At 55.6% G+C, this 25,810-nt stretch overlaps 8 protein-coding genes and 1 non-coding gene across 9 annotated transcripts; 3 read left to right on the forward strand and 6 right to left on the reverse strand.

Annotated features, from left to right (window-relative positions):
- Window positions 1–709: 709 nt before the first annotated feature.
- On the reverse strand, window positions 710–1,221 carry B0T15DRAFT_525604 (uncharacterized protein). The gene has a single exon (XM_062868858.1). It carries the CDS (start codon window positions 1,161–1,163, stop codon window positions 879–881), a length of 285 nt encoding a protein of 94 aa, XP_062724667.1. The 5' UTR covers window positions 1,164–1,221; the 3' UTR covers window positions 710–878.
- Window positions 1,222–1,747: 526 nt separating this feature from the next.
- B0T15DRAFT_121747 (uncharacterized protein) lies at window positions 1,748–3,716 on the reverse strand. Its single transcript, XM_062861632.1, has 3 exons — window positions 3,283–3,716; window positions 2,977–3,231; window positions 1,748–2,921 (listed from the first exon to the last, which is right to left on the reverse strand). The coding sequence occupies exons 1-3, from the start codon at window positions 3,581–3,583 to the stop codon at window positions 1,909–1,911; spliced, it is 1,569 nt and encodes a 522-aa protein (XP_062724668.1). The 5' UTR covers window positions 3,584–3,716; the 3' UTR covers window positions 1,748–1,908.
- A 2,334-nt stretch (window positions 3,717–6,050) lies between these two features.
- On the reverse strand, window positions 6,051–10,207 carry B0T15DRAFT_392298 (centromere/microtubule binding protein cbf5-like protein; the record flags this gene model as incomplete). Its single annotated transcript, XM_062864625.1, has 7 exons — window positions 6,051–6,513; window positions 6,571–7,240; window positions 7,310–7,365; window positions 7,426–7,743; window positions 8,684–9,769; window positions 9,828–9,891; window positions 9,949–10,207. 7 exons carry the CDS (start codon window positions 10,205–10,207, stop codon window positions 6,051–6,053), a joined length of 2,916 nt encoding a protein of 971 aa, XP_062724669.1.
- Window positions 10,208–12,632: 2,425 nt separating this feature from the next.
- B0T15DRAFT_121946 (carbon-nitrogen hydrolase) lies at window positions 12,633–15,403 on the reverse strand. The gene is made up of 3 exons (XM_062861633.1): window positions 15,067–15,403; window positions 14,628–14,967; window positions 12,633–14,566 (listed from the first exon to the last, which is right to left on the reverse strand). Exons 1-3 carry the CDS (start codon window positions 15,209–15,211, stop codon window positions 12,910–12,912), a joined length of 2,142 nt encoding a protein of 713 aa, XP_062724670.1. The 5' UTR covers window positions 15,212–15,403; the 3' UTR covers window positions 12,633–12,909.
- Window positions 15,404–16,731: 1,328 nt separating this feature from the next.
- B0T15DRAFT_121980 (uncharacterized protein) lies at window positions 16,732–17,909 on the forward strand. Its single transcript, XM_062861634.1, has one exon. The coding sequence runs from the start codon at window positions 17,111–17,113 to the stop codon at window positions 17,789–17,791; it is 681 nt and encodes a 226-aa protein (XP_062724671.1). The 5' UTR covers window positions 16,732–17,110; the 3' UTR covers window positions 17,792–17,909.
- B0T15DRAFT_121981 (uncharacterized protein) lies at window positions 17,910–19,901 on the forward strand. The gene has a single exon (XM_062861635.1). The coding sequence runs from the start codon at window positions 18,027–18,029 to the stop codon at window positions 19,431–19,433; it is 1,407 nt and encodes a 468-aa protein (XP_062724672.1). The 5' UTR covers window positions 17,910–18,026; the 3' UTR covers window positions 19,434–19,901.
- Window positions 19,902–20,076: 175 nt separating this feature from the next.
- Window positions 20,077–20,148, forward strand: B0T15DRAFT_t54. The gene has a single exon. It is a non-coding gene; the product is annotated as a tRNA-Met (tRNA).
- Window positions 20,149–20,938: 790 nt separating this feature from the next.
- On the reverse strand, window positions 20,939–22,329 carry B0T15DRAFT_122000 (carbon-nitrogen hydrolase). Its single transcript, XM_062861636.1, has 4 exons — window positions 22,094–22,329; window positions 21,702–22,019; window positions 21,631–21,643; window positions 20,939–21,572 (listed from the first exon to the last, which is right to left on the reverse strand). Exons 1-4 carry the CDS (start codon window positions 22,236–22,238, stop codon window positions 21,050–21,052), a joined length of 999 nt encoding a protein of 332 aa, XP_062724673.1. The 5' UTR covers window positions 22,239–22,329; the 3' UTR covers window positions 20,939–21,049.
- A 224-nt stretch (window positions 22,330–22,553) lies between these two features.
- On the reverse strand, window positions 22,554–24,377 carry B0T15DRAFT_122038 (uncharacterized protein). Its single transcript, XM_062861637.1, has 3 exons — window positions 23,425–24,377; window positions 23,092–23,305; window positions 22,554–23,026 (listed from the first exon to the last, which is right to left on the reverse strand). Exons 1-3 carry the CDS (start codon window positions 24,014–24,016, stop codon window positions 22,921–22,923), a joined length of 912 nt encoding a protein of 303 aa, XP_062724674.1. The 5' UTR covers window positions 24,017–24,377; the 3' UTR covers window positions 22,554–22,920.
- Window positions 24,378–25,810: the final 1,433 nt, after the last annotated feature.

Below are 25,810 nucleotides of genomic sequence, written 5' to 3' on the forward strand. Positions count from 1 at the left end.
TAGAAGCCCTGGTTCTAGCCATCAATATTTTGTATACCAACCCCTAGCTTTCTGGACTGCAGCTAATCGCCGGGGCATTGAGTTAATGAGACCATCAATTTGAGCCTGGTCAATTGCCCACCAACATGCCCGAAGACATCGAGTAAACTCAGCTATATCTAGCTGGTTTTTCTTGAGTAACCAGACATCTGGATATAGCTACTTCATCCTCCGTTTTAATAGAGCCTATATATGCTCGATTGGATTAAGATCTGGGCTATAGGCTGGCCAGTCGGATAGGACCTCGATCATATGCTTCATCAGCCACTCGGTCGAGGATGCAGATGTATATACTCGGGCATTATCCTGCTGGAAGTGCCGAGTACCATCGTAAATTAGAAGAAGACCCTTTTCCAATGCCTGCTGATAACTCCAAGAGCTATATCCTCCTTTTTACGGTGGTTGGTAGTCACGTTCTATGATAATAAGGTCGGTCCTCCCCCTTTTCCAAATGCCACCCCAAATTATAATTGAAATCGTGCCTTTGCTATAGCTCTGGAGGTTAACGAAGCTCTTATCCTATTTTTAAGAAGGGAACCGGAAGACCTAAGTTATTGGGTTACTCGAATTATTTTGGCAAGACAATTCGTCGGTGAAGATAGACTAGAGGTTAGTTAGTAAAATTCAAGGTTGACTTCCAAGTCACTTACTCGGATTAAGATCTCGATATCCTTTAACCAAAGGCACGCAAATTGATATCTATCCTTTGCTACTGCCTTCGTCAATAGGATTCTCTTTTGTATACGCCACTTGCGTATCCGATGATGGCGAAGAACCTGGTGTATCGTTGATCGGGAGATACGGCCGTCTATAGTATTGATCAGCATCTGGGTTATAAGCTAGGGACGCCGTTTAGCCAATTGTAGAATATACCGCTTTTCCCGACATATAAGAATCTCTGGCCGGCCTGTTCGAGGCTTGGACTCAACAGTGGTGGATGATTCGAACCGTTGAAGGATGCGGTAGACAGCCGTCCTATCGATGCGAAACGCGCGGGCAACGGCTGACTGGCTAGCCCCGGCTGCAACGGCACCTATAATAGCTGCACGTGCAGTCGGTGATAGTTCCTGGCCAGGTTGACGGCCGGCCGTCAATTTGGCCCCGATTTCGGCCAAATTGACCATGGTGGGCTAAAGTTGGGTTGGTTAGAAGATGGAAGATGGTGCGTGTCATGTCGCGACGCGCGTTTAATTGATGTGGGGTGTGACAGACTTTTGAACCCTGACTGTACATACTACGGTATTATTTAAAGCATTGCATGGCCGGGCCACGGAAGTCCTGGATGGTTGTGGACCGCGACCACGATGGATTGGCACCTTCCCTTATTCCTGGGGAAATATCTTCCTGCTAGTATGATACATAATAGTAAGAAAGAAGTGCAAGCGAGTGACACGCCCAGCAGCTGTAACCGGTCTCCAACTCGTGTGTCTGTAATTGTATTTGCAGCCGAGCGAGCGTATCAGCCTCGGGCCCCTGATGTGCCACGACAGTGATGCTCGTTAGGAGGCTCGGGATGAGGCATAGGTAGGAGAGATATGATGAGGGCATAATGATCCGGTACTAATAGTTATGGCATGTGTAGCGGCCTGGCCCTGTCCTAACGGGCAACATTTCCAAAAAATTGTATGTAGCAGCACCCCCCATCCCCCAGTTAAGCGCCCCCGGAATCAACATCTCGCGACTGGCGCCTTGAACTCCTATTCCGCGTGTTCAGCAGTTTGTAGCCCCATCATGAATGCTATCCAACCCGGGTCCTGGATGAACAAAGGGAAGCATAGGTGTCCTGGGTGTGACCGAGCCCTCAAACGCCCAACAAGCCCAACAAGCTTGGATTATATATTATTACATAGTGATGCGTATGCACTAAAATCACCGCTTCGGCGGCGCGGGGAACGCAGTCTGAATCTCCCACGACTCGACGGGGCTCCCTTGTCCCAAATTCTTGGGGCTCTTCCTCCCCAACATTCCACTGCTTCGTTTGGTCTTCAACGGCGGTGGTGGCGGCGGCGGCGGAACAGCGTTGGGGTTGCTCAGTCGGATGATGCGCTTCTCCGCCTGTTCCTGCTTCTTCTGGTCGGGGAGCGGCCAGCCGTGGCTTTTGAGCAGCGGAGTCATGCCCGTCATCCCTGTGTTGTCCGGAATGATACCCGTCCCAATCTCCGTGGTGGCCGATGTTGGACTGCCCGCCTGGACGTGCACGCCGTGCTCGGCGGGGATGTAGGGTTTCACGGGCGGGAAGAGGGCCGATGTGCTGCGGACTGACTCGGCGGAGAGTGGAGATCTGTAGTCGTGGTACGAGCCGCCGCCCGACGACGGAGAGGCGTAGGCTTGGGGAGGAGCGGCGGGCGGCATGCTAGTGCTAATTTGAAGCGGAAGGCCAGCCATGGTGGCCTTTCTGGAGTCGTGAGGGGTGTTCTCTCCTTGGTTGTAGAGGAAGTTTGGGTCGTGAGGTTTCCACATGGACGATCGTTGGACTGGACCATCGGGACTGTAGGCTGCCGGTGTGGACACGCCTTCTTCGGCACCGGGCCAGAAGCGGGGCGATACCATGTGCGTTTGGCACTGGAAGGACATGGAAGAGTGGTGACGGCGGTTGATGCCGCTGTAGAACTCGGTCTCGGCGCTGGCGCGTGTATGCCTGTTTCTCCGCCTGCGAACGCAGACGAAGCTGATGGCGGCGACGAGGAGGAGGAAAGCTACAGCGCCGACGGCGATGCCGATGATCACTGGCGTTGCCAGGCTCGGCTTTGAGTCACGGTCGTCATCAAGCGTCTTCGGGTCGACAATGCCGATCTGCGTGTCAGAAAAGATGGTGTCGTTCAAGCCAAGCACCGCGCCTGGGGCGGGCTGTTGCAGGCAGCCGGCTTGCAGGGCCACAAAGTCTAGCAGAGTATGGTCAGCACGCGCACCCTTTCCGTTGGATTCTCCGGCTCTTACAGTTGGCCAGATACTCGGTCGTTCCCATAGCAGAGAGGCAAGGTATACACATATCAAAATTGGCAGAGTCCAAGGCGGCGCTACCTCCAGCCGAGCAGTAAGAGTAGGCCGTCGTGTTTCCCGGGCTTGGGATACCATGCTCCACGCTGGCCTGCAGATTACCGCAGGCCCGGCTCGTGCTGCATGGTGTCGAACCGACGTCGGTTGCATTGGGATAGCCGAAGACGCAGTACGCAGCTGTGTACCTCAAGTTATCTAGTTCATAGGTTAGCAGCCGGTTCGATTGGCGGACTGGGAAAGACGTACAGAGAAACCACTTAGTATCACTCTCACTCCCCTGCGAGAAGGTGCTGGACTGCAGGCAAGTCATGCAATCCTTGAACTTGGTGCCGGCGGCAGTCGAGTAGTCGGCATCCTGGCACGAGATGTCGGAATTCTTGGTATTGGAAGAATTGGGATCCGAGGTGTCGAGATCGAGCGAGTCGCGGCATACGGACGAACACGGGGAGTTTGGCGTTACTTGAAGTGCTGAAGAGAGCCGTGGCACTGAACATAGGGCGAGAAGTGTGAATAGGCTTGATCGTGGTATCCACTGGTAAGGAGCCATGTTGCTGTCGGACGGGCCAAGTCGAGGTCCGCAAAAGTATTAGGAGTAGTCGAAGTCCGGTTCCAGCCGGGAAGTCTTCAGGGACGTCAAAGAGGTTAAGGTATTTTTACACAAAGTTCCCCTATTATAGACGGAGATCGACGAAGAGAAGTCCGGACGCTAGCAATCTAGCAGTGGCAAACAAGCAGCACAGAAAAGGAATGCAAACAAAGAACAGGAAGCCCATCAGGAACACAGACTTGGAGCAAGGGGGAGGAGAGGTAGAGCTAAGTTTCAAATGGCCAACTGCATCTGCACAGCTGGAGCACTGGTTCTTTGGCGAGCACTTCCGTGCCGCCCGTGAATGCTTGATCAAGGAGGTGTAGGGCAGGTGAATGTGACGGCGCTGCATGCAACCTCTGAGACCTGAGCAGAACCGGCAACCTAGTGGGGTCCATACCTGGTATCACGGCAGCGGGTGAGACTGCTCAGGTACGGCACCGTCAAGCTGACCTAGGCTGGATCGGGGTGTGACAGGAAGCTGTGCTGCCGCTTGTCATCCTGGCGCGGTCCCTTCAGCAGGGGCTGCCCAATCATCACGCATCTGTCAACCATCGGCAGCGCAACCATGGTCGATCGCTGATCCCGATGTGGCGTCGATATCATATCGGCAACAACGGCTTGACTTCCAGCCAATAATTGCTTAGCAGTCGACAAAGCGTCGTCGAGGACTCATCTGTTTGTTGGCAGTGTGGTGTGGTTAAAGGGCAAGCTGCAACATTACGCGCGCTTCATTCAACTGACGGTTTGCACTGCCGCGCTTCTCCGGCCGAAGCTGAGCTCACAATGGGCCAAGCTGAGCAAACATCAGATGACAGACCGGAAGATGTCCCAGCAGTATGGTTGATTGCTTGCCTCTCGAGCGGCCGCAGTGGGCTTTGACATCCTGTTCCAGGGTCAATGTTTCTTCGAATGGTCGAAGTGAGGCGTGGTGGGGCCAACTCTTGGCGGGCGCTTCTAGGACCTGCCAAGACACGCTATGCCAGATCGGCACGGAGATCGGAGCTTAAACCAACAGCAACCGCTGCCGAGATCTCATTGGCCTTTTCCCCTGCAAACAGCTTCTGCATCTCATCACCCAACATCACATGGCCTCACTAGTGTAGATACATGCAGAATGTGAAAATCATCACCGTGTGAAGCGCTAAGCAGAGTAAGAACCTGTGAAGTCCCAGACACGCGATATCATAACGATCCACCTCCTTTCTAGAGCCTCCCAGCTCCAATGCGCTACTGCAAGAGCCCGCAGTGAATGGCAGACATCCAGCTGCCGGGTACGGCAAGGAGCTGTTACCTAACTCGTTCTTCGGCGTGCTCGCTCTTTTGGTTGCGGGTAAGCATGACGCCAGTGGGAAAAGGTATTGTGAGATGTTAGCCGAGAGACAATTCTCTGTTTGCCGCATAACTACTACGCAGTCCGCTTGGTTGCGTGTTGGACAGACGCCCGCTACCCATTAAGATGAGCACTGCCGCTAGCCAGACCGCTTGAGTACATGTACGAGTTTCACTCGCAAGCTGCTGGGCACTTCAGTCTTTTTAAGGTTTTTCCATTTCTATCAGCCTCTTTACCGTACTTCTCCACATCAGTAGTCCTTCCTCTCTCAACGGAGTGAGAGTTGATATCGTTGTGATTTCACTTAGTCAATAATGCCAGAGGCGCGTCGCCTACTATATAGTAACTAAGGTCTATCTCAAACAGTGAATGACCAAGACGACACAGAATGTTGCGAATACCTGCTTACTGGGTTCACCGACTGTACTATGATCCTGACTATTACCAGGTACTGGTTGGCACCAGGTAAGAGGAAACCCTACTGTCGACGGTGCTTTGCCCGGGAACCTAAGCGGTTCACCCTTCTGCATACCACACCCGGCTCTTCGGGTGTGACGCATCTCACCCGCATGCCAGCGCGCCATAGGACCTTCAGATGACCTGAACTCTCATTTATTTACTCTGACAGAAGCCTGGAACGTTATTAACAACTAAATTCCACCATTATTCCGACAGAAACCGCCTATAACGCCAGTCATATTTTCCATGTAGCCACAGCCAACAGCCAGCAGAACGCCCCTTTGACCCAGACAGGAGAGACACAGAGAAGGCTTAGTAATCGGGGCTCGCACGGGACTCGGCAGAGTCGGGGGAGTCGCTGGAGTCGCCAGGAACCCGGTAGACGCGCGGGACCCGATGGACACGGGAGTCGCGGGGAATCCGGGAACGGAAACCGCGAGAGTCCTTGGAGTCGTCAGGGATCCGGGAGTCGCGAGGAATCCGGGAGTCGCGAGGAATCCGGGAGTCATGAGGGATCCTGGAGACACGGGAGTCGCGAGAGTCACGGGCGCCCCGGGACTCGCGAGGGTCGCGGAAGTCGTGTGGAATGCGGAAGCCGCGGTCGTGGGGAATGAGGGAACGCGGGGAGACGCGGTACTAATCGCTGTCGTCCTCCTTGTCCGCCTCCTTTCCCTTGTGACCCTTCTTCTCCTTCTTCTCCTTCTTCTGGCGCTTTCGCTCCGCCTTCTCCTCGGGCGTCTCGCCCTCGTGCTTCTTCCGCTTCTTCTTCGTGTTCGCGTCAGCCTTCTCCTCTGTGGCCGGCTCAGGCAGGGCATCAGGCTTCTTCTTCTCCGGTAGGGCGGCCTCGGGCTGCTCGGGAGCAGGAAGAGCGGTAGGGGTAGCAACAGCCTCGGCCGCTACGCCGTAGTCAGTGTAGCTCTGCTTCCAGTTGGCCGGGGTAGCGTCGTTTGGCCGGCCGAACTTGTCGAGCTTTCCATCCGCCTTGAGCTTCTTCTTCTCAAGCGCAACAGGACCGAGACCCCAGCGGCGGGGGTAGAGATCGCGCTCCATGATGCAGCGCTTAACCTTGGCAACGACGCCGTGGTCGCAAGTAGACATCCTGTGCAACAGTCAGCGAATCCTTGTTCCCGATGTTACCTCGGGCCGGTCAACATACTCAACAGTGCTCATCAAGGCGATACCAATGGCGATAGCCTCGCCTTTGGTCGTCATGAGGACAACCTCCTCATGAGCGTCAATGCCAGGGTCATAGCGGAGCAGACCCGGTAGCATGAGCTTCGCACCATAGCAAACGGCATTGACAGCCGAGTCCTTGACAACAAGACGCTTGTATGTGCAGAGCAGCGTCTCAAGCGGCTGGATGACCCTGCGCAGGTACGACTCATCCCCGCAATTGTCATACTGCCACTGGGCATCGAGGACATCGTGCAAAGTAACCAGCGAGCCATTGTCCTCCGACATGACACCACTACGAACACGGCGCAGCTCCTGCATGTGCGCGCCAACGCCGAGCAGCAGACCCAGGTGCACGCAGAGCGTCCGGATGTAAGTGCCGGCCTCGCAGGATACCCAGAAGACGCCGAGATGGCGATCGTTGTCAAACTCGAGGAGCTTGCTCTCATGGATCGTACGAATACGGAGCTGTCGCTTGACGGCCGAGATAAGAGGCGGGCGCTGGAACAGGGCACCAGTGAGGGTCTCGAGAGCCTTGGCGAAGGCGGGCTCACCGCCGGGGACTGTGGCGTGGAACCGGATGACAGCAACGTACTCCTTGCCTGCTCCCTGCTGGGCCTTAACGAGGCGTGTGGCGCGATCTATGCAGACAACTGTTCGGGGTTAGCAAGACCATGATGTATCACCGGCGTATGATGCCGAGTTCACGACGGATCACGTACTCAAACAACCGGTGACCTTGGGGTCAAGAGTGCCGGAGTGACCAGTCTTTTCCACACTGCAGCAATCGCGTTAGCAATACTCGTTCATTATCACCTTTGTGCACGACCATACATACCGAAGCATCCGCTTCAGCCAAGCGACAACCTCGTGCGACGAGGGGTTAGACGGCTTGTCAAGGTTGATAACTCCGCTAGAGACATAAGACTTGATGTCGCGCTTGTAGGGCGATGAACCGTTGGGAATCGGCGTGAAGTGGCCGGAGCGCACAAGCATCCGGTCGTAGTTCTTGAGCAGCAGGGGCCAGGTGCTCGTGTCCAGTGACGGCACCGTGTTTTCAGGCTTGATGACCCACTGGCCATCATCCTCCTTACCCTCCTTCCTCACGACTGCCATTGAGTCCGCCATTGGAAATCTATGATATGTTGATGTGGCGCTGTGTTGGTTTCGTATGCCAAAGCGTCCCCCCACTCAGATCTCGAACCGATTGAGCCAAGCACAAACGAGCTCGAGTCTGCGCGCGCAGTCGAGAAACTAATCGAGTCCTAGTATAGCCTGTGCACTTATAGGTGGACCGTGAGGAGATTCCACGCGTCGGCCGGCGAGCTGGGTCGAGTAGTCGGACAGTCGCCGTACGAGTTTCCACCGTTGTGGTTCAAGTTGGTGTCAACTCCAAGAGCTTTCATCCAGAAGGTCCCGAATTTTTTTTGAGCCGAAGGCATTGTGGGGAAGGATTGGCCAGAGGCGCTAACCTGTTATGGTACTCGGCTATGGTGATATCTGCTTAAGCGAGCGTCTCGAAGCCGAGGTTTAACCGGTGTGATGGTCCGTGAATCGAGAGTTCCCAAAGCCGAGAGAGCTTTCAAGGTCTATATCCCACTGGGAATAGGTGACTTTATGCATCACATTGTCAGGCAGCTTGGCTAGTGCATGGGCAGATCAGGAATTGGATGGGCATTCACGATTGCTGAGCACTGTAGGATGAGGCGGTTCCGCAAGTTAGCCATTGACACAGTTCGGATTCCTGTGTTTAGTGTTTCCTGTTTAGTGTTTCCCGTGAAGATAGGTTGCGCCTCGTCCTCCTCAACTATAGAGCGGCATTCTCCAATAATATACGATGCAACAAAGCAACGGATTGCTATGAGGTGGCTTTCACGAATGTCTCCAACTCCGACTCCATATCCTGGGTATTATGTATAAAAGCGAAACAAAGAACCAGACACGGGCTCACGACAGTCAGCCTTCAAACTCCTCGGGTGAGATCGTCCTATGACACGGTGGTTTCTCTGATGTTGTGTGCAGACCAGCCCTCTCCCATGCCAAGTCCAACACCGCCGCTCGCAGGGCCCCCTGTGCCACCCGAGCCGGGCCGCGACCCGTGATGCCTCCCATAGCCGGGGTGATGCAGCACCGGCGCCTGCGGCTCAGCCGGCAACCTGGCAACATAGCCGTAGTTCTGAGCATCCCCATTCCCATTCCCATTATCGTACGGACTCTGTACCTCGTGCATCTCGTATGCCTCGTCGCGCTCCTTACCCTTGGATTCGATGGGGTACCCGTTCAGATTCAGATTCGATGCTTTGGACCGCAGGCTCGCATCGTCCCCACCCAAGGCGATTCCAATTGCAAGCTCATTCTGTCTTTGCTCGTGATGTGCATGCACCTGCATCAGCATCTTCTCCTGCGTCGCAGTTGGCCACTGCGAAAAGGCAGGCGGTGGTGAGCTGTGAGCCGGCGACTGAGTCTGTATCAGCTGGTTAAGCTGCTGTTGGGACGGGAATGAAGGCCAGTTGGCGGTACTGGGACCGGGTCCTTCAGGCCCCGTCACAGGGCTGGTGTACTGGCTCGAATAGGGGCTGAAGTAGCGCTGGTGTGGCGTGCCAGACGGCGCGCTCACGGGGCTCTCATTGTCCCATCCACGCAGCGGCTTCTGGCTGACGGGCGTCTCGAACATGTCCTCGCCGCTGCCGCCACCGTACCGGGTCTTCGGGTGCGGCCAACCCTGTGCGCCCTGACGCCGCTCCAGTTCGCGTAAAAAGGCGCGTCTCCTCCGCTTGCCGTTGCACACGATGCAGAAACCGGCTATGGCGAGGAGAAAGGCTAGGCCGCCGAAGGCGATGCCGACACGCGCGCCGAGGGAGACAGGGCCGTAGTCTGGTGTTGGCACTGTTGAATAGGCTGGTTGCGGCGCGACGATGGTAATATTGGTGGTACTGCTGAAGACATCGCCGTTGATCGAGACAGTGGAACCGGGTGCAGGCTTCTGCTCACACGCTGCTTCTAGAACCGTCATGTAGTTGTTCAGGTACATGCCGCCCCATTCATCTCCGAGATTGACGAGACATGGCAAGCATTGGTGAAAAACGACGTCTCCTGACCAGGCCCGGCAATAGTCGTAGGCACCCACAGCGGTGGTCATATTTTGGTAATTGACGGCACCCTCAAGCGGCTCGCATGCCCGACTTCGTCCGCCGTTAGCCCCTGCCTATTGACCCAATAAGCTAGGAACCGGCGACTCACCCGGTTATACATGGGTTGGCATCACCCTCAAATAGGCAGTGGTCGACATTGAACCGCAGATTATCTGGGAGTCTCACGGTGAGCCAGAAAGCACAGCTGGGTAAGTCAATGGAATACATACAGAGAAGCGCTTGCATATCTGACTGGTTTCCAGAGATATGAGTGCTGGTGAGCAGACAGCCAATACATTGCTCCCACACGGCGCCTTTCGACGTCTTTGCAAGAGTTCCAGTGTCACAGGCCATCTCCTCTACTTGTGTTGAGGACAGGGTAGTGCCGCAGAATTTTGAACAAGGGGAGTCGGGCGCGACCAGCAGCGACGCCGCCAGCGGCGCCGACGCGACCGTCGCGATCGAGAGGCGAGCGGTGTTGATCCGCATCGTAATGGTGCTTTCGGCGCTTTCTACGTTAGGGGATCTCCAGGTGTGTGGTCGACAGGGAATGGTAGGCTGCGGCCCTTCGGCCTTGTGAATCCGGGTCGTCGGTTACCTTCACCTGGTCGTGATTGCGGGGACGCAGCACGACAGCTCGGGAAGGACAATCACTGTCGCACAAACCGTTTGTGCAACATTATCGACGATAGCTTTTCAGATTTTGGGTTCCGGTGAACCAGGTCGAGGAGATGGAATGGAAGTGGTAGCGTTGGGAGATAATAGGTTTGGCCCGACTGGAACGACATAGACTGAGGGCAGGTTGACTGACAATGATATCAACTAAGCGCGCACATTCTTCCGCTGTGAGATGTTTGTTGGTGCTCGCAGACGGCAGCAACGCCTGCAGGTGTGACAGTGACGAGGTGAGAAGAAAGACAGTGAGAGCCCGAAATCTGCCGGACCCGGTCCGAACCAACACAGCTGCTCGGCCCCTATGGCTGCGCGCGGGGAGGCCATGGGTGTGATTGGGGGCCCGGAACAGGCCGTGGATGCACAATGGGAAATGTTGATTGCCTCCAATCGCCCCGATTTTCGCCATGGCTGCGTACAGGTTCCAACCCCAGCGACCACAGCTGCACGGCTACGAAGGGGGAGAGGTATGCCGCTGGATGGCACGGTCGACGGCTAGCAATGCATGTCTTCACAGCATTGACCAGTCGCAGCGCAAAGACCAGGTGCTTGCTGCAAGGGCCGTGCACCTTCACAGACCCCACCTGGATCCGTCATTCTTATTGGCTGTCACTCCGTTACCCGTGACCCACGACTTGCCCAATCTGGCAGAAGCTGAGCAGGGACAGTCCAACGGCTTGCGGAGCACCTCATCCTCACCTTCGCAAACCAGGACTCTTCTGAAGTTCCGACACTGGCCCCCAATGTGGCGGCCATGGCTTCTGGCCAGGGGCTTGAGAACCAACATCGGGTTTCACTGCATTACATACATGTAGGTATTCTGCTCGTCTTCCATGTTCTGTTGGGGACTTCTGCCCCCGAGTTCCATCCGTTCGCCCCTTCTTCAGCCCCCCGCAAGGGAAAGAGACTCGGACATTGGAAGTCCACAACGGCAGAATCGAGATTCCGAAAAGCTTGTGTCCTCGGCCGCTGCGGAGACTGTATTCATAGTACTAGTACCTACTCACCTGCTACTGTCAGAACTGAGCAAAACTCCCAAGATGACCTGGATATGCAAGAATCAAGCACTCCCAAGCGCCAGGAATGGTTGATGTGCCCAGCCTAGAGCTTACTGCTTTGTACCAGAGACCATTTACCCAGACTCTTTACTTGCCTTGGGTCTTCCCTTCACCAAACAGGCAAGTGTCCATGATAAAGGGCCGGTCACATAATGCTGCATATTGCTCGACCATCACATTATGCCTCCCCCTGCAACTCCCCATCCAATAAGACAGCATACCTAAGGTACGGTAAGTAGGTAACTCGGGCACTGGCATCGCGCTCATGCCTGAGAGACCGAGGCACTCATGTCACGGCGGTAACCCAGACTGCTGGGACCTCTGCTGTTGCAACGCCGAGGCGACTAGCACCTACACGGTCAAGATCGTCCCGTCCAGGGTCATTATGCATCCAGCTGCTTTGCGTCTTAGGGATAAAGTTTACGATAAAACGCTGACACTATGCTGATGAGGTCCTCTTTTGGTAGAAAGCAATATAGTCTCAGCGCTTACGGATACTGTGAGGAGGTTGTTGACGTTGCTATCTGACGCATGGCTGCGTGTGGCTGATGGCGGCGATCACAAGCAATGAACCAAACCAAGACAAAAAGGCGAGCAGTGGGTGATGAGCACACCTGATACGAACTGGGAAATCATGAGTATCACCAAGAAACAGCCTAACCAACAAAATGAAGCCAACCAACATTCCAGGACTGCCGACTACTAGTACCCCTTTTGCCACGCCCCGCCCCCCTCAGGGGTAATCCTAAACTTATGGCAAGCGCATGAATCTCCTTCCACGAGAAGAATACAATGTTTGATGAGAAATGAAACGGGTTGCAGTACACACTAAGGGGCAAGACATAATTGCCACCTCTCCTTGCCCCTGAACTCACTATCTTACCTAGTACTAACTCCTCTATTCCCATTTCCACCTTGGTCGTCCTATGCCAAATAACTCGTTTCAGACATGCCGGTTATCATAAACTCGTAAATCATCAGGCAACAATGTAGCCACGGCAACCGCGCATCCACAACACTAAGGTACGCATCAGAAGCTGCCAGCTCCTGTCCAGTGCCTTTGCCTCAGACGTCAACTTTCGTCCTCTCTTTCTCCAGGTGGGCTCGATTGTCCTTCGAACGTTGACAAATATGTAGCCGATGTGGCCGTTGGGGTCGAGCAAAGGCCTCAAGTCTGTTGTTGTCGCCTTCAATGGAAAGCCACGAGGGCTGTTTTCTCTCTCCCTCCCTCTCCCTCTCTCCCTCCCTCTCTCTCTTGCTCTCTCGCTCGCTCCCGCTCCCTCCCGCTCCCTCTCTCCCCTCTCGACGGTTGAAAGAAAACGCGTTGTCGTCGTATATTGAGGATGGATATATTTCGTGATGCCTCAGTTTGCCACTGCTGCGCCACCACTCAAGCCAAGACCTTTCCTCCACGGGCCAGGTTGCCCGCCACGTTTTACACCCCAAGGGCTGTACTCATCTTCAAACGGCTGTTTGTCTGCGCGACAAACGGGGATTCGGCTCGCCCTCTGCATGGTCCGAGAAGGACACGGCGTGCCGTAGGGCGGATGGTTGTCGTTGATGCGACCGCCCACTGTGTCTATTCCCCCGAATGACTCCATCGAAAGAATTACTCCTTTGGAGGAGTTTGTTGCCGGTCGTGCTCGGTGACGCGGGGAGGATGCCAGACGGCGAGACATGACCGCCCCTTCCCCAGTCGTTTCTGGACGCTGGCCGGTAGAGGTCCGATTCATACGCAGCTGGGGCCTCCGGGTCCGATTCGTCGAAGGCTAGGTCCGAGCAGCCGGTGTTCCGGGCCAGATTCTGAAACTTGGGTGAGCTCGGCCGATCGTCCCGCGATGACCTGAAGTCGAGTGCCGAGCCAGGGCGTGTTCTCAGTTCGTCCAGGACGTGTGCTAGATCGGCCCAGTCATTGCTGAGCGGCCCGGAGTAGGGGACATCTTCCGGCTCGTCCGCCTGCTGTTCGGGTTGTCCAATGCCATCATCACGATGACCAGGAGCCTCTTGCATTTCGAGAGATAACGCACTTTGCACCCCTCCCGCCGTGGCGCGTCGGGGCTGAGTCTCTGGCGATTCCCTGGTCTCTTCCTTCTCATCTTCCTCCTCTTCCTCCTCCACAATCGATTCCTTCAAAGCGGACAAGGTTGGCTCGTGTCTCCAAAACCAGCCGGGTGCCTTCGCATCTATGGGGGTAGCGCTCCATCCGTCCTCGTCAAACGGCGTGATAGGGGTCATCGTTGCCCCTCCACCGAAAACGGCCGAGTGTGAGCCATCGGGGTGGTGCCAGGGATACGGGCTTGGTTTGTTTTGGGACCTCGAGGGGGAGGTCGGAATTGCCATGCTTGTTTGTTGCGGACGCCGCGTAAACCCTGGAGTATCCGGGAACTCTGTGTCGATGACGATGTCGTCGGTGACGGCGCTGTCGATCGCGATGTATTCGTCATGCTGCGGCCGGGTGGGGATCTGAAGACGTGTTGGTGACCGGCTGTCTGTTGGTGTTCCGCCCGGTTTGACAGGCTGTGCCAGCCATGGCAGCCGCGGAGACGATACTTTCCGGGGGCTACCAAACCCGATCGCGATTCCGGACTCAGAAAGATGGCACTGGCGTACTTGGTCCTCTTCCGGGGAGATGTCGCCCGGAATTTCCAGCTTTAACCTGCCATCCACTTTGACTTTGGTGTCCAGGGCGGGCTTGGCCTCGAAATAGTCGTCCGTCTCCCCTGCGTCGGCATCGGTCAACTTGCTCCGGGGCGGCTGATTCGTGTCGACAACCAAAAGTTCATTCACCCCACGCCCAAGAACGCCGTAAACAAAGACCTCGCCCTTCTTGATGCCGATCACAGCGCTTGTACCAGTATACGTGGCTTCGTCTTCGGCACCGATCCGGTTGCAGAAAACGACGATGATTTCCTCCTCCTGTTCTGCGCGGATGAGCGGCTCGAGGCGCTGGACCCAGTAGACTAGTGTCTCAAGATCAGGTTCCGCAGGGTTGAGAGTGAAGAGACTGGCGTCTTGATGGGTCTGCCACGCCATGGTCAATATCACCACGTTTGCCTGTGCTTCGAGGACATGATAGCCGAACTCGAAGGCGTCCCAGGGGGCTTCGAGCTTGTAGGGGCTGCTGGGGGTGTCAGCGGCACTCCGTCGGAATTGACAAGCAAGAGACGAGCAAAGCATACTTCAGATCTGTGCAGATGCCCAAAGCGACACTACCAAGCCTGGGTATCTCGCCACTGAAGAAGCCGTCGGCGCCTTCTAGAGCCCAAGTCTCATCGGTGTAATACAGGAAAGACTTCCTGTAGTTGCCAATGCTATCTCCGTCGCCGTTGACAACGATGGCCGAGTTGTAAAACTCAGGAGAGGCCGGCCATTTCGCTGAGACGTCTACCTGCTCAGGGTAGCCCACCACGACGGTGCAGTCGTACTTGAGGGCAGTGGTTCGCGCCCACAAAGACGTGATGCCGGAGTCTGCCTCTTCGAAGAAAGGGGAGATGTGCTTCAATGACTTGAAGTTGTAGCCTGTGGCTCACATGTTAGGGCTTCCACGCGAGGACATTGGAATCTTGGATGGGCTGGATGCCGTTGCCAATGTTGGGGCCCTGAGAAAAAAGACCGTACCGGTGAAGGCGAGCTCCGGGAGGACGAGCAAGTCCAGACCGTCAAGCTCGTCTGCGTTTGCTTTATGGAGGACAGCATCGGCGCGGTCGAGGTTATTCTCAATGTCGCCGACGCGCGGGGCGAATTGTAAGCAGGCAATCCTCATGGTGTCCAACTGCTTGGCTCAGCCTTATACACGGTATGGAATAAATCAGGTTACCCGGTTTACAGCACCGGCAATAATGGCCATGCCCATGATGTACAATACGACGGGATGAGGGAATCCAGGGGCTTGAACTCCGGTGGGAATCAACTGCGAAACCAGGGGTAAACTATCCCCGTGCGAAGCGGGGGGCGGGCACAAGTGTTTCCCGGACATACCTACTGTCCGTCCGTGTGTATGTACAACACACAAACCGTTACCTTGTAGATCTAAGTTTAGGTAGTAAGTAGTAGTAGCGTATGAAGACTGACCGGCAACGGACCCATGAAAAACGGCCAGGCCGGCTGATTGATTGGCAGCGCGACCAGCAGTGCCATACCAAGACCGCTAAGCGCCGACCGCCAGTGTGAGCGTGTGACAGGCCCGGGCCAGTGTCACGCTAAATAAGTTACCGGCAGGGAGTTTCTCTTCGATGTTTGCTGCCGGATAGGCCCGGAAGCCCAGCTGCAGGGGCCCATACCTACATACGGCACTGCCGGGACGGAAAGGATTTAGGTGAGCCTCGGGCTGCATGTTCTGCATGCAGAATCTGTCTAGCGGGGACGGCTGGAGTGCGTCGTCTAATGCCTCCTGGACCAACTGCGTAAGGCGAGGGAAGGATGAATCATGAGCTCCCAAGAGGTAAGCATATTCCTGATCAGTTCTTGGAGTTCTCGTCCCGTCGCCTAGAAAGGCATCGTTCTTGGTCCGATGCTGTGTTCCCTGGGCTCTCTCGAATGGTCATGCTCAGCTGACTCGGATACTTTGCGGATACTTTGTGGCCCTAGCGTATTATCTGTGTCGCTATCCCGGTCGTGCATTCTGCAATCGAGCGGCCAGTGCCGGCCGCAGGTGACAGGTCTGATGCGTGTCTTGGCAAGCTGGAGATCAGCCACTGAGAAGGCTGGATGCTTGAAACAAACGGCGGGCTGGTGCTTTGATTGGTCCAAGTGCCATGCGGGGGTGAAACGGAGGGACCAGGGGCTGGCTCAGGACGGTGCGATACTGCATTCTCGGTCAGTTTTGGTCAAGTTGTACAGTTCCATCACTGCGAGTCCCCACGGTCTGCCAGGTCTGAGAAGCACAATGTCTCGTGCTTCTTGCTTCTGATACACGCTTAGCTGAAAAGGGCCACTGCTGGAGAAAACCTGGAACCGGTCGCAGATGCGGATAAGGTACTGTCGGGCACTACGGGGCGACGCCGTTTCCCAACGCCTGCGCAGATCTTCACATCAGCCAGAACCGGGACCAGCAATGTTGTTGTCACGGTTGCGCTGCTGAAGCTCGGCACCTCGAAATTCCATTGCACCACCCCAAGAGCGGAATGGGAACTAGGTAGGTAGAAAGCAGGTCAGAACATCAAGGAACGCAGAACGAACAGAGAGCCTTCTCCCTTAGCCTCCGTTTCTGTCCCGTCCCTGAAATACACCAGATCTCCAGAACCTAACGGCTGGCTGGTCCAAGACATCTGCGGCCACAGCCCCCTCAACCCCCCCCAAAATCCTACCATGTAGTTTTGGCCTCCAAGTGAGGCGTCTCTGCTTGTGCCCCCTCAACCGACAACTGCAAACCTTCAGCGCGACAGCCACCAACAGTTACACGGGGCTAATTAGGGCATCTGCTCTCACCGCAGAATCCCCTTAATTAGGTAAGGTACTTAGTAAGGAGTCTGCAACGCTGGCCAGCCCTCTCAGGCGAGCCTGTGGTCTGCCCCTCCTCGCGCCCGTCCCATTACATACTTCCGGAGCTTCCATGCATGGATAATAAAGGCATCTACCAGTATTCCTCCGGCGACGTGGCTGCCACGAGCGCTCGGCGTGAATAAGCGCCGACACCCTCGCAAATCGCTCCGGGCAGTCTGGAATGGGAATGTCAACGAGGCTTTCTTTTACCTTTTCTGGCACCATTGTCTTCCGTTTTCGGTCAGGATTTTACGCCTCTGCTTGTTGGCTTTCCGGATGGCTGAGCTCTTTGTTGAATACAGTATGGGCGGAAAGAAATCTCCCGTCGCATCCACGCATCCATTGCACCGTGCAACCGACCATAATAACCCTTTCGTACCTACATGCCAGTGCTGTAGGTTTCTCATCCACGCCTTGGTCGGGTACGTTTATGATGTCGGACTATCGGCGAGAAAAGATCCTCAGGCGGCACAGTTGCGAACGTCTGATAGCCGTGCCCCTATTTACCCCTGAGTCACTTAGAGTGTTAGAAGTGCTGGTACTTCGCATTACTCAGTACCATCTGCTACCTATACCTATCTACACTGAGCCTACTATTTCTCTGTGTTCTTCCAACTACGCGTCAGACATAGCAAAAGCGAGTTTGGTCGCTACCTTACTCACCACGTTGTCTAAGCGCGGTATGGAAGTACGGCGGCAGCGCTTAAAGTTAGCACCAACACATGCCGGATTTGGCATGAAGGGTGACATCCATGGTGCTCGCATCGGATTGCGTCCCACACGTTCGTTACCGATCTCCCTGTGCCGCAACTTGGTCAGCGGGACCACCCTCCCCGTCCTATTCCTGCCCCTGGCCTCATAGTGTCGGCCGGATCAGGCATCGCCTCCCAGAACGCCGCGTGCGGAACAGCAAGTTGGCATGAGGAAGGCAGAATGTTCCTGAAGAGTGTGCTCATGCTACTGGGGGTTCGACTGGCTCCGCCGTCATGCGGCTCGGCTCGCCATGTTCTCACTTATACTCCTTCCCGCATCCGCGCGGGGCCGGTTGACCAGAGTCGGTCCTCTTTCTTCGGTCCCAACGCCCTGGGAAGCCTACGATGCATGGCGTGCTCCGGTTGAGATCTCGGTTGACATCGAATCCTGAACGGCGGGAACCAACCGCGGCTCTCACGGCTTTCCCTCCCGTTGAGATCACCAGCACTATCTTGACGATAGCCGTCAGCCCGTGTTGTGGACCGCAGACGAAGGCGCCATCTGTTGAACCTAGCAACGTCTCGTCCGGCTCCACGTCTGATTCCAGGCAAACCCCGACTCCTACCCCGTCCGGCCGGTCACTCCCCGCAGTCGCAATCCTAGCTATCACTATAGGTGGAGCTCTGTTCGTCTTCGGTGCATTCTGCCTTCTCTTCGCCTTCCGTCGCCGGGCGAGAAAGTGTAGGAAAGTAGCTACAATGTATCCCGATACGGGAGGGTATCGCACCGCGCAGGCTATCAGACCGGATACTCCGCCAACCCGTCCCTCGTCACCATCGGGATCATCCTCCCTCTCTACGCAGGCGTTGCTCGATCTAGGATTCAGTCCAGACGCCGATGAACCTGTATGCCTCCCCCAGCAGGCTCAACATCAGGCCAGGACCCAGACACCCGTGGACCGTCGAAGCGTCGATACACTATTTGCGCTCCGCTATTACTACAACCATGAGGCCAGCCGCCATTTACTTGTCTCGTCTCCCGCAGAGCTGCCCGCAACACCCCTTGTTCGACCAGTTCCGGCTCCACTCCCTACACCGCCGCCATCAACATCACCCACCCCAAACCGACGTCCATTTCCAAAACGAACGTCCTCCCGAAGGAGGGAAGGAGTGTACCTCAACCCGGCGGGCGAGCCATGGGTTAATGTCCCGCCTCCCGCGATACCGTTGCCGGCACCCCCTGCGACAGCACCGAAGTCCGCTCCCCGACCTCCTCAAAGCCGTCCACAGCCTAGGTTCTCGCTGTTCCCCCCTCCGTCCAAGCCCCCCATGATACCATCGCTTCGGCCGCCACACAGACTCGGCCGGAGTCAAGCTTCGGTTCCATCTACCCGTCCGGAGCAGCGCCAAGCAAGTAAACACCAGAGCCAAGGACGGGCGCAACAAGAACAAGGGAGACAGAAACGGAACTTTTCTCGGCCGACCCCGATCAGCACCTGCCCGGCAAACATCCCATTACCGACTCGCGCTCCGGCAAGTGCGCCGGCTTCCAGCTCTGGCTCCGGTTCCGGATCCAAACTGAAGGAGGAGGGCCTTCCCAAGAGCGGAACCCCGTCTTTGGCGGCGGCTGCAGTTGTAACTGCGTACTCCCCACCGCCACTTGACCCGCCGGCCTCGAGTTCACGGAAGTCATTGCCATCTCGGCTTTGGAGTTGGGGGTGGGGAAACGAGACAGCGATGGGGCGTGGAATGGGGACGGCGTGGGTAGGGCGGTGGTCGCCTGATCTTCATGCTGCGAACCAGGAAGGCTGAGAAGGGACAGACCCCATGAACCTAGATCAGGGCTGGGAGTTGCATTCTGGTGGGTTGTAGTATGTATATTCGTGATGACTGCGATGATCAGTACATGGGGTACACTATGGTTAATGAAGCAATGCATAGATGTATGACTGATGAATAAGAGTATGTATGGGTCAGGGAAGGGTTGCACTCACGGTTACAGTTATGACCTTAACTTGAAGCGTCACGGTACATACAGGGGGGTACTGGGTAGGGGAGGGGTGCAAGATCCGGATTAACGGCGCCAGATTCAGTTGAATCTGAGCACATATGACTACCTCTCCCATTCCGTCCCTGCTAGATACATAGATCTAAGTGCCTATCATACTTCTCCTCATGAACTGCATCAAAGCAACTGAACGACTTCCTCATGCTTTGAAACGAAACTGTTCGGTATGTGTGTAATCCGTAGTCCGTACGTGGCTACGGAATAAGGTTGTAGGTCCCCGATCTAAATCCGATGGCGGCCCCACCTAGCGGTCGGTTTGGCGGCCTTGGCCAAGTCTTTCACCGCGCACCAAGCCCGCACGGGCCCCGCCGGATTAAGAGATTTTCAACATTATGATCCACCTTTGCTTTGCCCTTCCTTAACGAACTCATCAGACGAGAGGAAGCAAGCTGCGTAGCTAAGCGGAATAGCGCCGGGCTCATAACCCGGAGGTCACTCGATCGAAACGAGTCGCAGCTAAGAGTCTTTTTGTTTTTTGTTCTTCTGATTTCTAGGCTCACTTAATCTTGCAACCTGACCGGGTCGGCGAAGTCCCGATGCCCGGTCTCATCAACGGTCACATGCCACAACAACGCGGCAGAACTACCTACCTTACCTACGCAGACTGTGGTCTTATTGTGGCTTGACATCCCAAATGCGTGTCAATGACATGTACCACCTGCACTAATAAGTACACTCTTTCCCGCAGACGGAACCTGAATAGCTACAGGTACCTAGGTAGGTAGTTAATGGACCTGTGCAATTCTCATTCCCATTCCTCCTTTATTATTTCTGTCTGCTTTGTGGTACTTTTTCTTCTTTTCAGCCCGGCACATCCCCGACCTAAGAAAACACAATACCATCCCAGTAAAAAGTCACCACCCTCTCCCAGATACTACTAGCAGTGGCAGCAATTGTGGTCCTCGTCCTGCCGCAGCTTGAAGAACCAGAAACCAGGGGCGAAGACGACGCAACTGTGGATGCCGGTCGACTTGGGACCACAGTCCTGCTGCACGGCATCAACGAAGCGTCATCGTGCGTGTGTACGTCCAAGACGATGGGTATTGCCGAGGGCAGTAGGTCCCAAAGGCTGCCCGCATATCGATGAGCAGACCAGTTTTCTGCTGGCAGGGAGGCCGATGGCAGGGGGATGCCGGTAGCTGTTTCCGGGCTTAGTCGGTGATATTGGCTAGCAAACGTCGACTGTTGCGGTGGCTGTCAGAATTGACCTCTTGGGCCGTGGCGCTTGGGGGTTTGCGGTGCTCTTCGTGCTGTGGGATGATTGCGGGCGTGTTGTCTGCTCTTTGCTAGTGCTTGTCGGACTTGGACTGCTATGTTGTGTTCGTCCTCGTTGTGGAAGAGGCCGGAGGTTGGCGGTTGCTTAGGGGAGAGTCGGCGAGTCCGCCGGTCCGGAACCTGTCCATGAAGTTGAGGATTTTGAAGGCTCGTGTCCTTCCGAGCGGTCTGCAGGCTCGGCTGGCGGGGCACTAGGCTCACCATCCACCGCGTGTGAAGGGTCAACGAGTTTAGCAAATGGCGGCTTGTCGGTGTCGACTACCAGTAACTCCTCGACTCCGCGTCCGAGGATCCCGTAGAGAGATACCTCACCATCTTTGATTCCCAGAACTGTACTGGTGCCGGTATATGTAGCCTCGTCCTCGGTGCCGCACCGGTTGGCGAAGACAATGATGGTTTCCTCTGGGCGTCCAGCCTGGACAATCGGCTCCAACCTGCGAACCCAGTAGGTGAGGGTGCTAAGGTCAGGCGCATCGGGGCGGGACGTGAAGACGGTTTGTTCATCATTGGTGAGCCACGCGGTGGATAGAATGACCAGGTTCGCCCTTGCGCGGAGGATGTGGAAGCCAAACTCGTAGGCATCCCACGGAGCCTCAAACTTGTACGGGCTTCGTCTCCACTGTTAGTCCCGACACCGGTGCGATTTTGGGACTGCCGGGTGCTTACTTGATATCCATGCCTGGGAAGGAATGTCAGAGGAAGCACGCCGGTGAAATCCAGGAAGCCCAGGCACCTACAGATCCCCATGGCCACTTGCCCAAAGGTTCCCCCCAGCTCTCCTCGGTAGAACCCTTGGCCCTCGCGGGCCCAGGTGGCGTCTGTATAGTAAAGAAAGGACTTGCGATAGTTGGCCAACTTCTCGCCGTCGCTGTTGACAACAATGAGGGAGTTGTAGCGCTCTGCCTCCGCAGCATCTGCCGCGACTTTTTCCGGGTACCCGACGGCAACAGTACAGCCGTACTTGCGTGCGGCGCTTTTCGCCCACTGTGAGCTGACGCCAGACCCGGAGGGTTCGAGGTAAGGGGTGATGTGCTCCAGGGACTTGAAGTTGTACCCTTGAACCGGTTAGTCATAGAACTACCTGGTAAACACACCGTACCCTCCTGACGCTCTAAAGTAAGGTACGTACCGCTCAGAGCCATCTCGGGAAGGACCAGAAGGTCCAGTTTCTCCAAATCCTGCGGGTCGGCCCTCGAGAGAACGGCTTCAGCGCGGGTGATGTTGCCGGAGACATCGCCCACCTGGGGTGCAAACTGGAGGCACCCGATCCGCATGCTGCTGGCCTATTCCACTGCAATGTGATGTCAGTGTGAAGCAGAAGACTTGGGTTGTTTGCCTCGTGTCGGAGTCGTGAGAAGAGTTGCCGGCAGCTGCAGTCTTCCCCACGGCTATTCTGCTGAGAATCGGCACGACAAAGAAGCGAACACCCTTATTAGAAATACAGACATGAAGTATTTTATGTACTAGTATGCCACTTTGAGAGGTGCCAACAGTGTACGTGAGGCGCGGCTTCCCCGCATGAGAACAAGATCAGACGATGTAGTAAGGATGAACGTTAGTGTGCGGCACTGGCAGGATAAATAAAAACTGGGGCTTGAGTTGACGTTCTAGAACTCCGAGTCCTCCAAACACCGTCAACATCATTCTTCCTGGCCCGTCTTGATCCTCGGCCACGGCGGCCATCGCCAGTCCAATCTCAATGTGTCTCACACCCATCAGTTATTTAGAACACAATACGGATCCTTTGTACCTGGTGTTGCGAGGGTACCAGCAAGGTAGACTGTTGTGATTGCTGCGTCTATGCGTAATCGAGGAGTATATCGCATAACAACGGTCAAGCACAACACGATTTCCAGTGGCTTCTGTGGATGGTACTTTAACAGTATCTCCGAATCGCGACAGCCCAACAAGAGTCCTCCAACCAGGTACGAAACTAGGCGACGGCCAACTGCCTCCTCAGCGACAGCCGGTCTTCCAAACAGGCTCTTTCACCGAGTCCCCGAAACTTGTCGTGTTGCTGATCTTCTCATATCCAAACCAGGCGGCCGTCCCGTTAGAGACGCTAGACAGACGACTGGTCAGCTTCGCCCGCAAAGAAAGGGGAAGAAAAAAAAAAAAAGAACTCACTAGCACACCGTCATGACAGCGCTATCGGCATCGCTGTTGTATCCCCACGAGATGCTCCAACGGAAATCCAGCCCGCAGGGCTTCCCATACCAACTGGCTGTCAGGCCCTGGTTGAGGAGATTGACCGTGCAGTTCGTTTGTGTGCCAGCGTCGACGTCCGCAATGGAGAATTCGACCATCTCGGTCTTTGTCGTGTTGGACTGGATAACCGGAGCTGTTTCCAGGGCTCAGGGTCAGTTCCAACAATGACATATAGGTAAGGTAGTCATGGGCAAGGATTCAGGACGACACCGTGTAGTGTACTACTTAGTACTAGTAGTTGGTACTACTTACTGCGCGTCAGTCTGCGAACCTCCCACCACGATTCCGGGTCCTCTTCTGCCGCTCCGACAACACCAGCACCCCTTTTCATCACTGCCACCTCCTTCACCTCCCTCCCATCAGAAGCAGCAAAGCCCAGCTGGCCATCATCCCACTCGTCGTCGCCGAACGTCCCAACCCTGTACGCATCCACCGTCCTCGGCCCAACCTCGCCCGCTTCCATCTCGCTGTCCGAGTACCCAAAGAAGGCATACGTGCCCGCGACGGTGTCGGTCGGCACGAGGGTCAGGAACCCGCCCGTGACGTTGAAGCCGCCGTTGAACCGGTACCGTTCGTCCTCGTCGCAGGTCACGTTCTTGAAGTTGGTGATGTTGGCCGCGAGCAGGGGCGAGACGGCGCGGACCGTGAAGGTGCAGTTTGTCTGGTCGTTCTCGGTGGCGTCGACTTCGGTGCTGTTGTTGTACGCGACCTCGAGCGCCAACCTGTAGGTGCAAGCGTCCGCCGTGCAGTTCCGCGCGAAGGTGGGGATGGTGTATGAGCCGAGAACCTCGGCCGAGGCCAGGGGAAGGAGGAGGGCCAGAAGGCAGATGGTCCGAGGGATCATTGCGTCTGTTGTCGGAGGCGAGTAGGAGGTGCACTGTTGATGTAGATGAGAGATGCGGTGGTTTGGGTGTGGGCGTGAACCGTTGATGGTTTGACAGGACAGTATGGATGAAATCCGGCTGCTCACTTCGCCCTGGATCACGGCCACCCGAGTTGAGTTTATAGTTCTGTGGGAAAAGGTAACAGGGTTTGCATCGTGACTCGTTAGACAATCGAGGAGCGGACCGAAGCGGGCAACCGGTAATTCAGATCCCGTGCTTGTATGGACGACGCGACTATGTATCGCAAGGCTTCACACAGTCGTGCCTCGTATCGACGGGTGGAACGGACAAACATGAGCACAGATCGGGGTTTGTGACCGGCAATGTACAAGCACACACCATCGCCATCGCTGTATCTTCAGTTCGTTCGAGACTACCCGAGACTGTGAGACAGGAGGGCAGAAAGTCTCGGAACGTGCCCGGCGTCTGGCCAGTGCCCGTCTTATAGGGCTATTATGCCAGGCTCGGGTCTCGGTGCTTGACCTCTATGGCACATTGCGAAGTCGTGTTTACCGGGCGTTTAGGTCGAGAGTGTCTCAGAATCTCAGACCTGCTACACTAACTGAGTACGAGACTCTCTGCGAACGGTTTCGCGTAGCGGGAGTCTTCCTTGGAGCATTCTGTCAACTGGTACATCCTGGCAACGAGCTGGAAAGAATATGCCGCTGTCAGGCAAGCAGGGACAACTAAATTAAATGCTCAACGCGGACCATCGTGGGATGTGTATGGTACTTTGATCAACTGAGACATCAGACATGAGGCTCTTGGCGTTGCGTACATTCATGCATGTACGGATATGCTTGGGCGTTTCCACGGCTGACGATCATGGATCGTAAACTGTCAAGGCGAAACATGGTCTTACCAGGGGCCACTATGTGTAGGACAAAGCCGTTCGCCAATAGTCGTACTGATATTCGCCACTGGATGTTAGCAACAGGCACTTCACACCTTTCCTTGACCGCCGATCCCGCCATATTCGTTCTCGGGTTGCAAAGCCAGGTTCTCGACGATTTCCTGTTCGGTCCCAATGGAAACGACAAATACTTTCTTTGGCTTGACATGGCAGTATAAGGTGTTCGTTGGCATCCAGGTTTCAGATAGAGACAACCTATCCGAAGGTGACTCCTTTTCGCTCGAGACGCGCTTGCTGGTGTCTTGCTATGTATGTGCTGTACCAAACCGCCAACTGAGTCCTCGTGTAATAAAGATGGAAGGAGAACCATGTCCGTACTTCCAGAACGATGTCACGCATGACCAAGCATGGCGGGCGTTATGACTCAGGGCAGGAGCCTGAGCATCGTCTTTTGCATTGAGCGGGCTCATCCAGTGAGATTCCATAGGCGACCCATGCACAGAGGATGCCATAAAGGCAGATTTTGGCGTTACACCGGTACTACTGTGGATGCTGCCGCACCAACGCATTGACTGCCAATATCGCCGGCCTGGATGGTGTAGATGGTGCACATACGGCCGCATGTCGTGCTCATCGCCATATCCCAGCTGCCTCGGACCCCCAGCCGCCGGAGGTCGCTCCTACTCACTAGTATATCGGGGACGTGCCGACAGGAGAGCTATCTGCATGTCCTCAGCAACTTGTGTTGGCCTAAAGCGGCGGGGAGCGCTGGGGAACCGCCGGCCTGCAAAACCAGGCAAGGCAGATTCGGCGGCGAAGCTTGGTCGCTGCTCCGCTGTCGGGCGGGGAAGACGGGAAGGACGTCCCGACAGACTGGTTCGTAGCGCTGGGCGCCACCCCT

Source organism: Chaetomium strumarium (genome assembly GCF_033439665.1).
Source record: "Chaetomium strumarium strain CBS 333.67 chromosome Unknown B0T15scaffold_2, whole genome shotgun sequence".
In the NCBI taxonomy this organism is placed as follows: domain Eukaryota; kingdom Fungi; phylum Ascomycota; class Sordariomycetes; order Sordariales; family Chaetomiaceae; genus Chaetomium; species Chaetomium strumarium.

What these genes read in the sequence shown, in the direction of transcription:
- B0T15DRAFT_525604 (XM_062868858.1), bottom strand. Translation starts at nt 1,163, where the DNA reads ATGGTCAATTTGGCCGAAATCGGGGCCAAATTGACGGCCGGCCGTCAA.
- B0T15DRAFT_121747 (XM_062861632.1), bottom strand. Translation starts at nt 3,583, where the DNA reads ATGGCTCCTTACCAGTGGATACCACGATCAAGCCTATTCACACTTCTC. An exon ending in TGATACTAAGTGGTTTCTCT is followed by an intron (nt 3,232 to 3,282) that starts GTACGTCTTTCC and finishes CCTATGAACTAG; the next exon opens with ATAACTTGAGGTACACAGCT. An exon ending in GACCGAGTATCTGGCCAACT is followed by an intron (nt 2,922 to 2,976) that starts GTAAGAGCCGGA and finishes ATACTCTGCTAG; the next exon opens with ACTTTGTGGCCCTGCAAGCC.
- B0T15DRAFT_121946 (XM_062861633.1), bottom strand. Translation starts at nt 15,211, where the DNA reads ATGAGGATTGCCTGCTTACAATTCGCCCCGCGCGTCGGCGACATTGAG. An exon ending in CCCGGAGCTCGCCTTCACCG is followed by an intron (nt 14,968 to 15,066) that starts GTACGGTCTTTT and finishes TGTGAGCCACAG; the next exon opens with GCTACAACTTCAAGTCATTG. An exon ending in GGCATCTGCACAGATCTGAA is followed by an intron (nt 14,567 to 14,627) that starts GTATGCTTTGCT and finishes CACCCCCAGCAG; the next exon opens with CCCCTACAAGCTCGAAGCCC.
- B0T15DRAFT_121980 (XM_062861634.1), top strand. Translation starts at nt 17,111, where the DNA reads ATGGGAATGTCAACGAGGCTTTCTTTTACCTTTTCTGGCACCATTGTC.
- B0T15DRAFT_121981 (XM_062861635.1), top strand. Translation starts at nt 18,027, where the DNA reads ATGCATGGCGTGCTCCGGTTGAGATCTCGGTTGACATCGAATCCTGAA.
- B0T15DRAFT_122000 (XM_062861636.1), bottom strand. Translation starts at nt 22,238, where the DNA reads ATGCGGATCGGGTGCCTCCAGTTTGCACCCCAGGTGGGCGATGTCTCC. An exon ending in TCCCGAGATGGCTCTGAGCG is followed by an intron (nt 22,020 to 22,093) that starts GTACGTACCTTA and finishes AACCGGTTCAAG; the next exon opens with GGTACAACTTCAAGTCCCTG.
- B0T15DRAFT_122038 (XM_062861637.1), bottom strand. Translation starts at nt 24,016, where the DNA reads ATGATCCCTCGGACCATCTGCCTTCTGGCCCTCCTCCTTCCCCTGGCC. An exon ending in GGTTCGCAGACTGACGCGCA is followed by an intron (nt 23,306 to 23,424) that starts GTAAGTAGTACC and finishes CCCTGGAAACAG; the next exon opens with CTCCGGTTATCCAGTCCAAC. An exon ending in GCTGTCATGACGGTGTGCTA is followed by an intron (nt 23,027 to 23,091) that starts GTGAGTTCTTTT and finishes TCGTCTGTCTAG; the next exon opens with CGTCTCTAACGGGACGGCCG.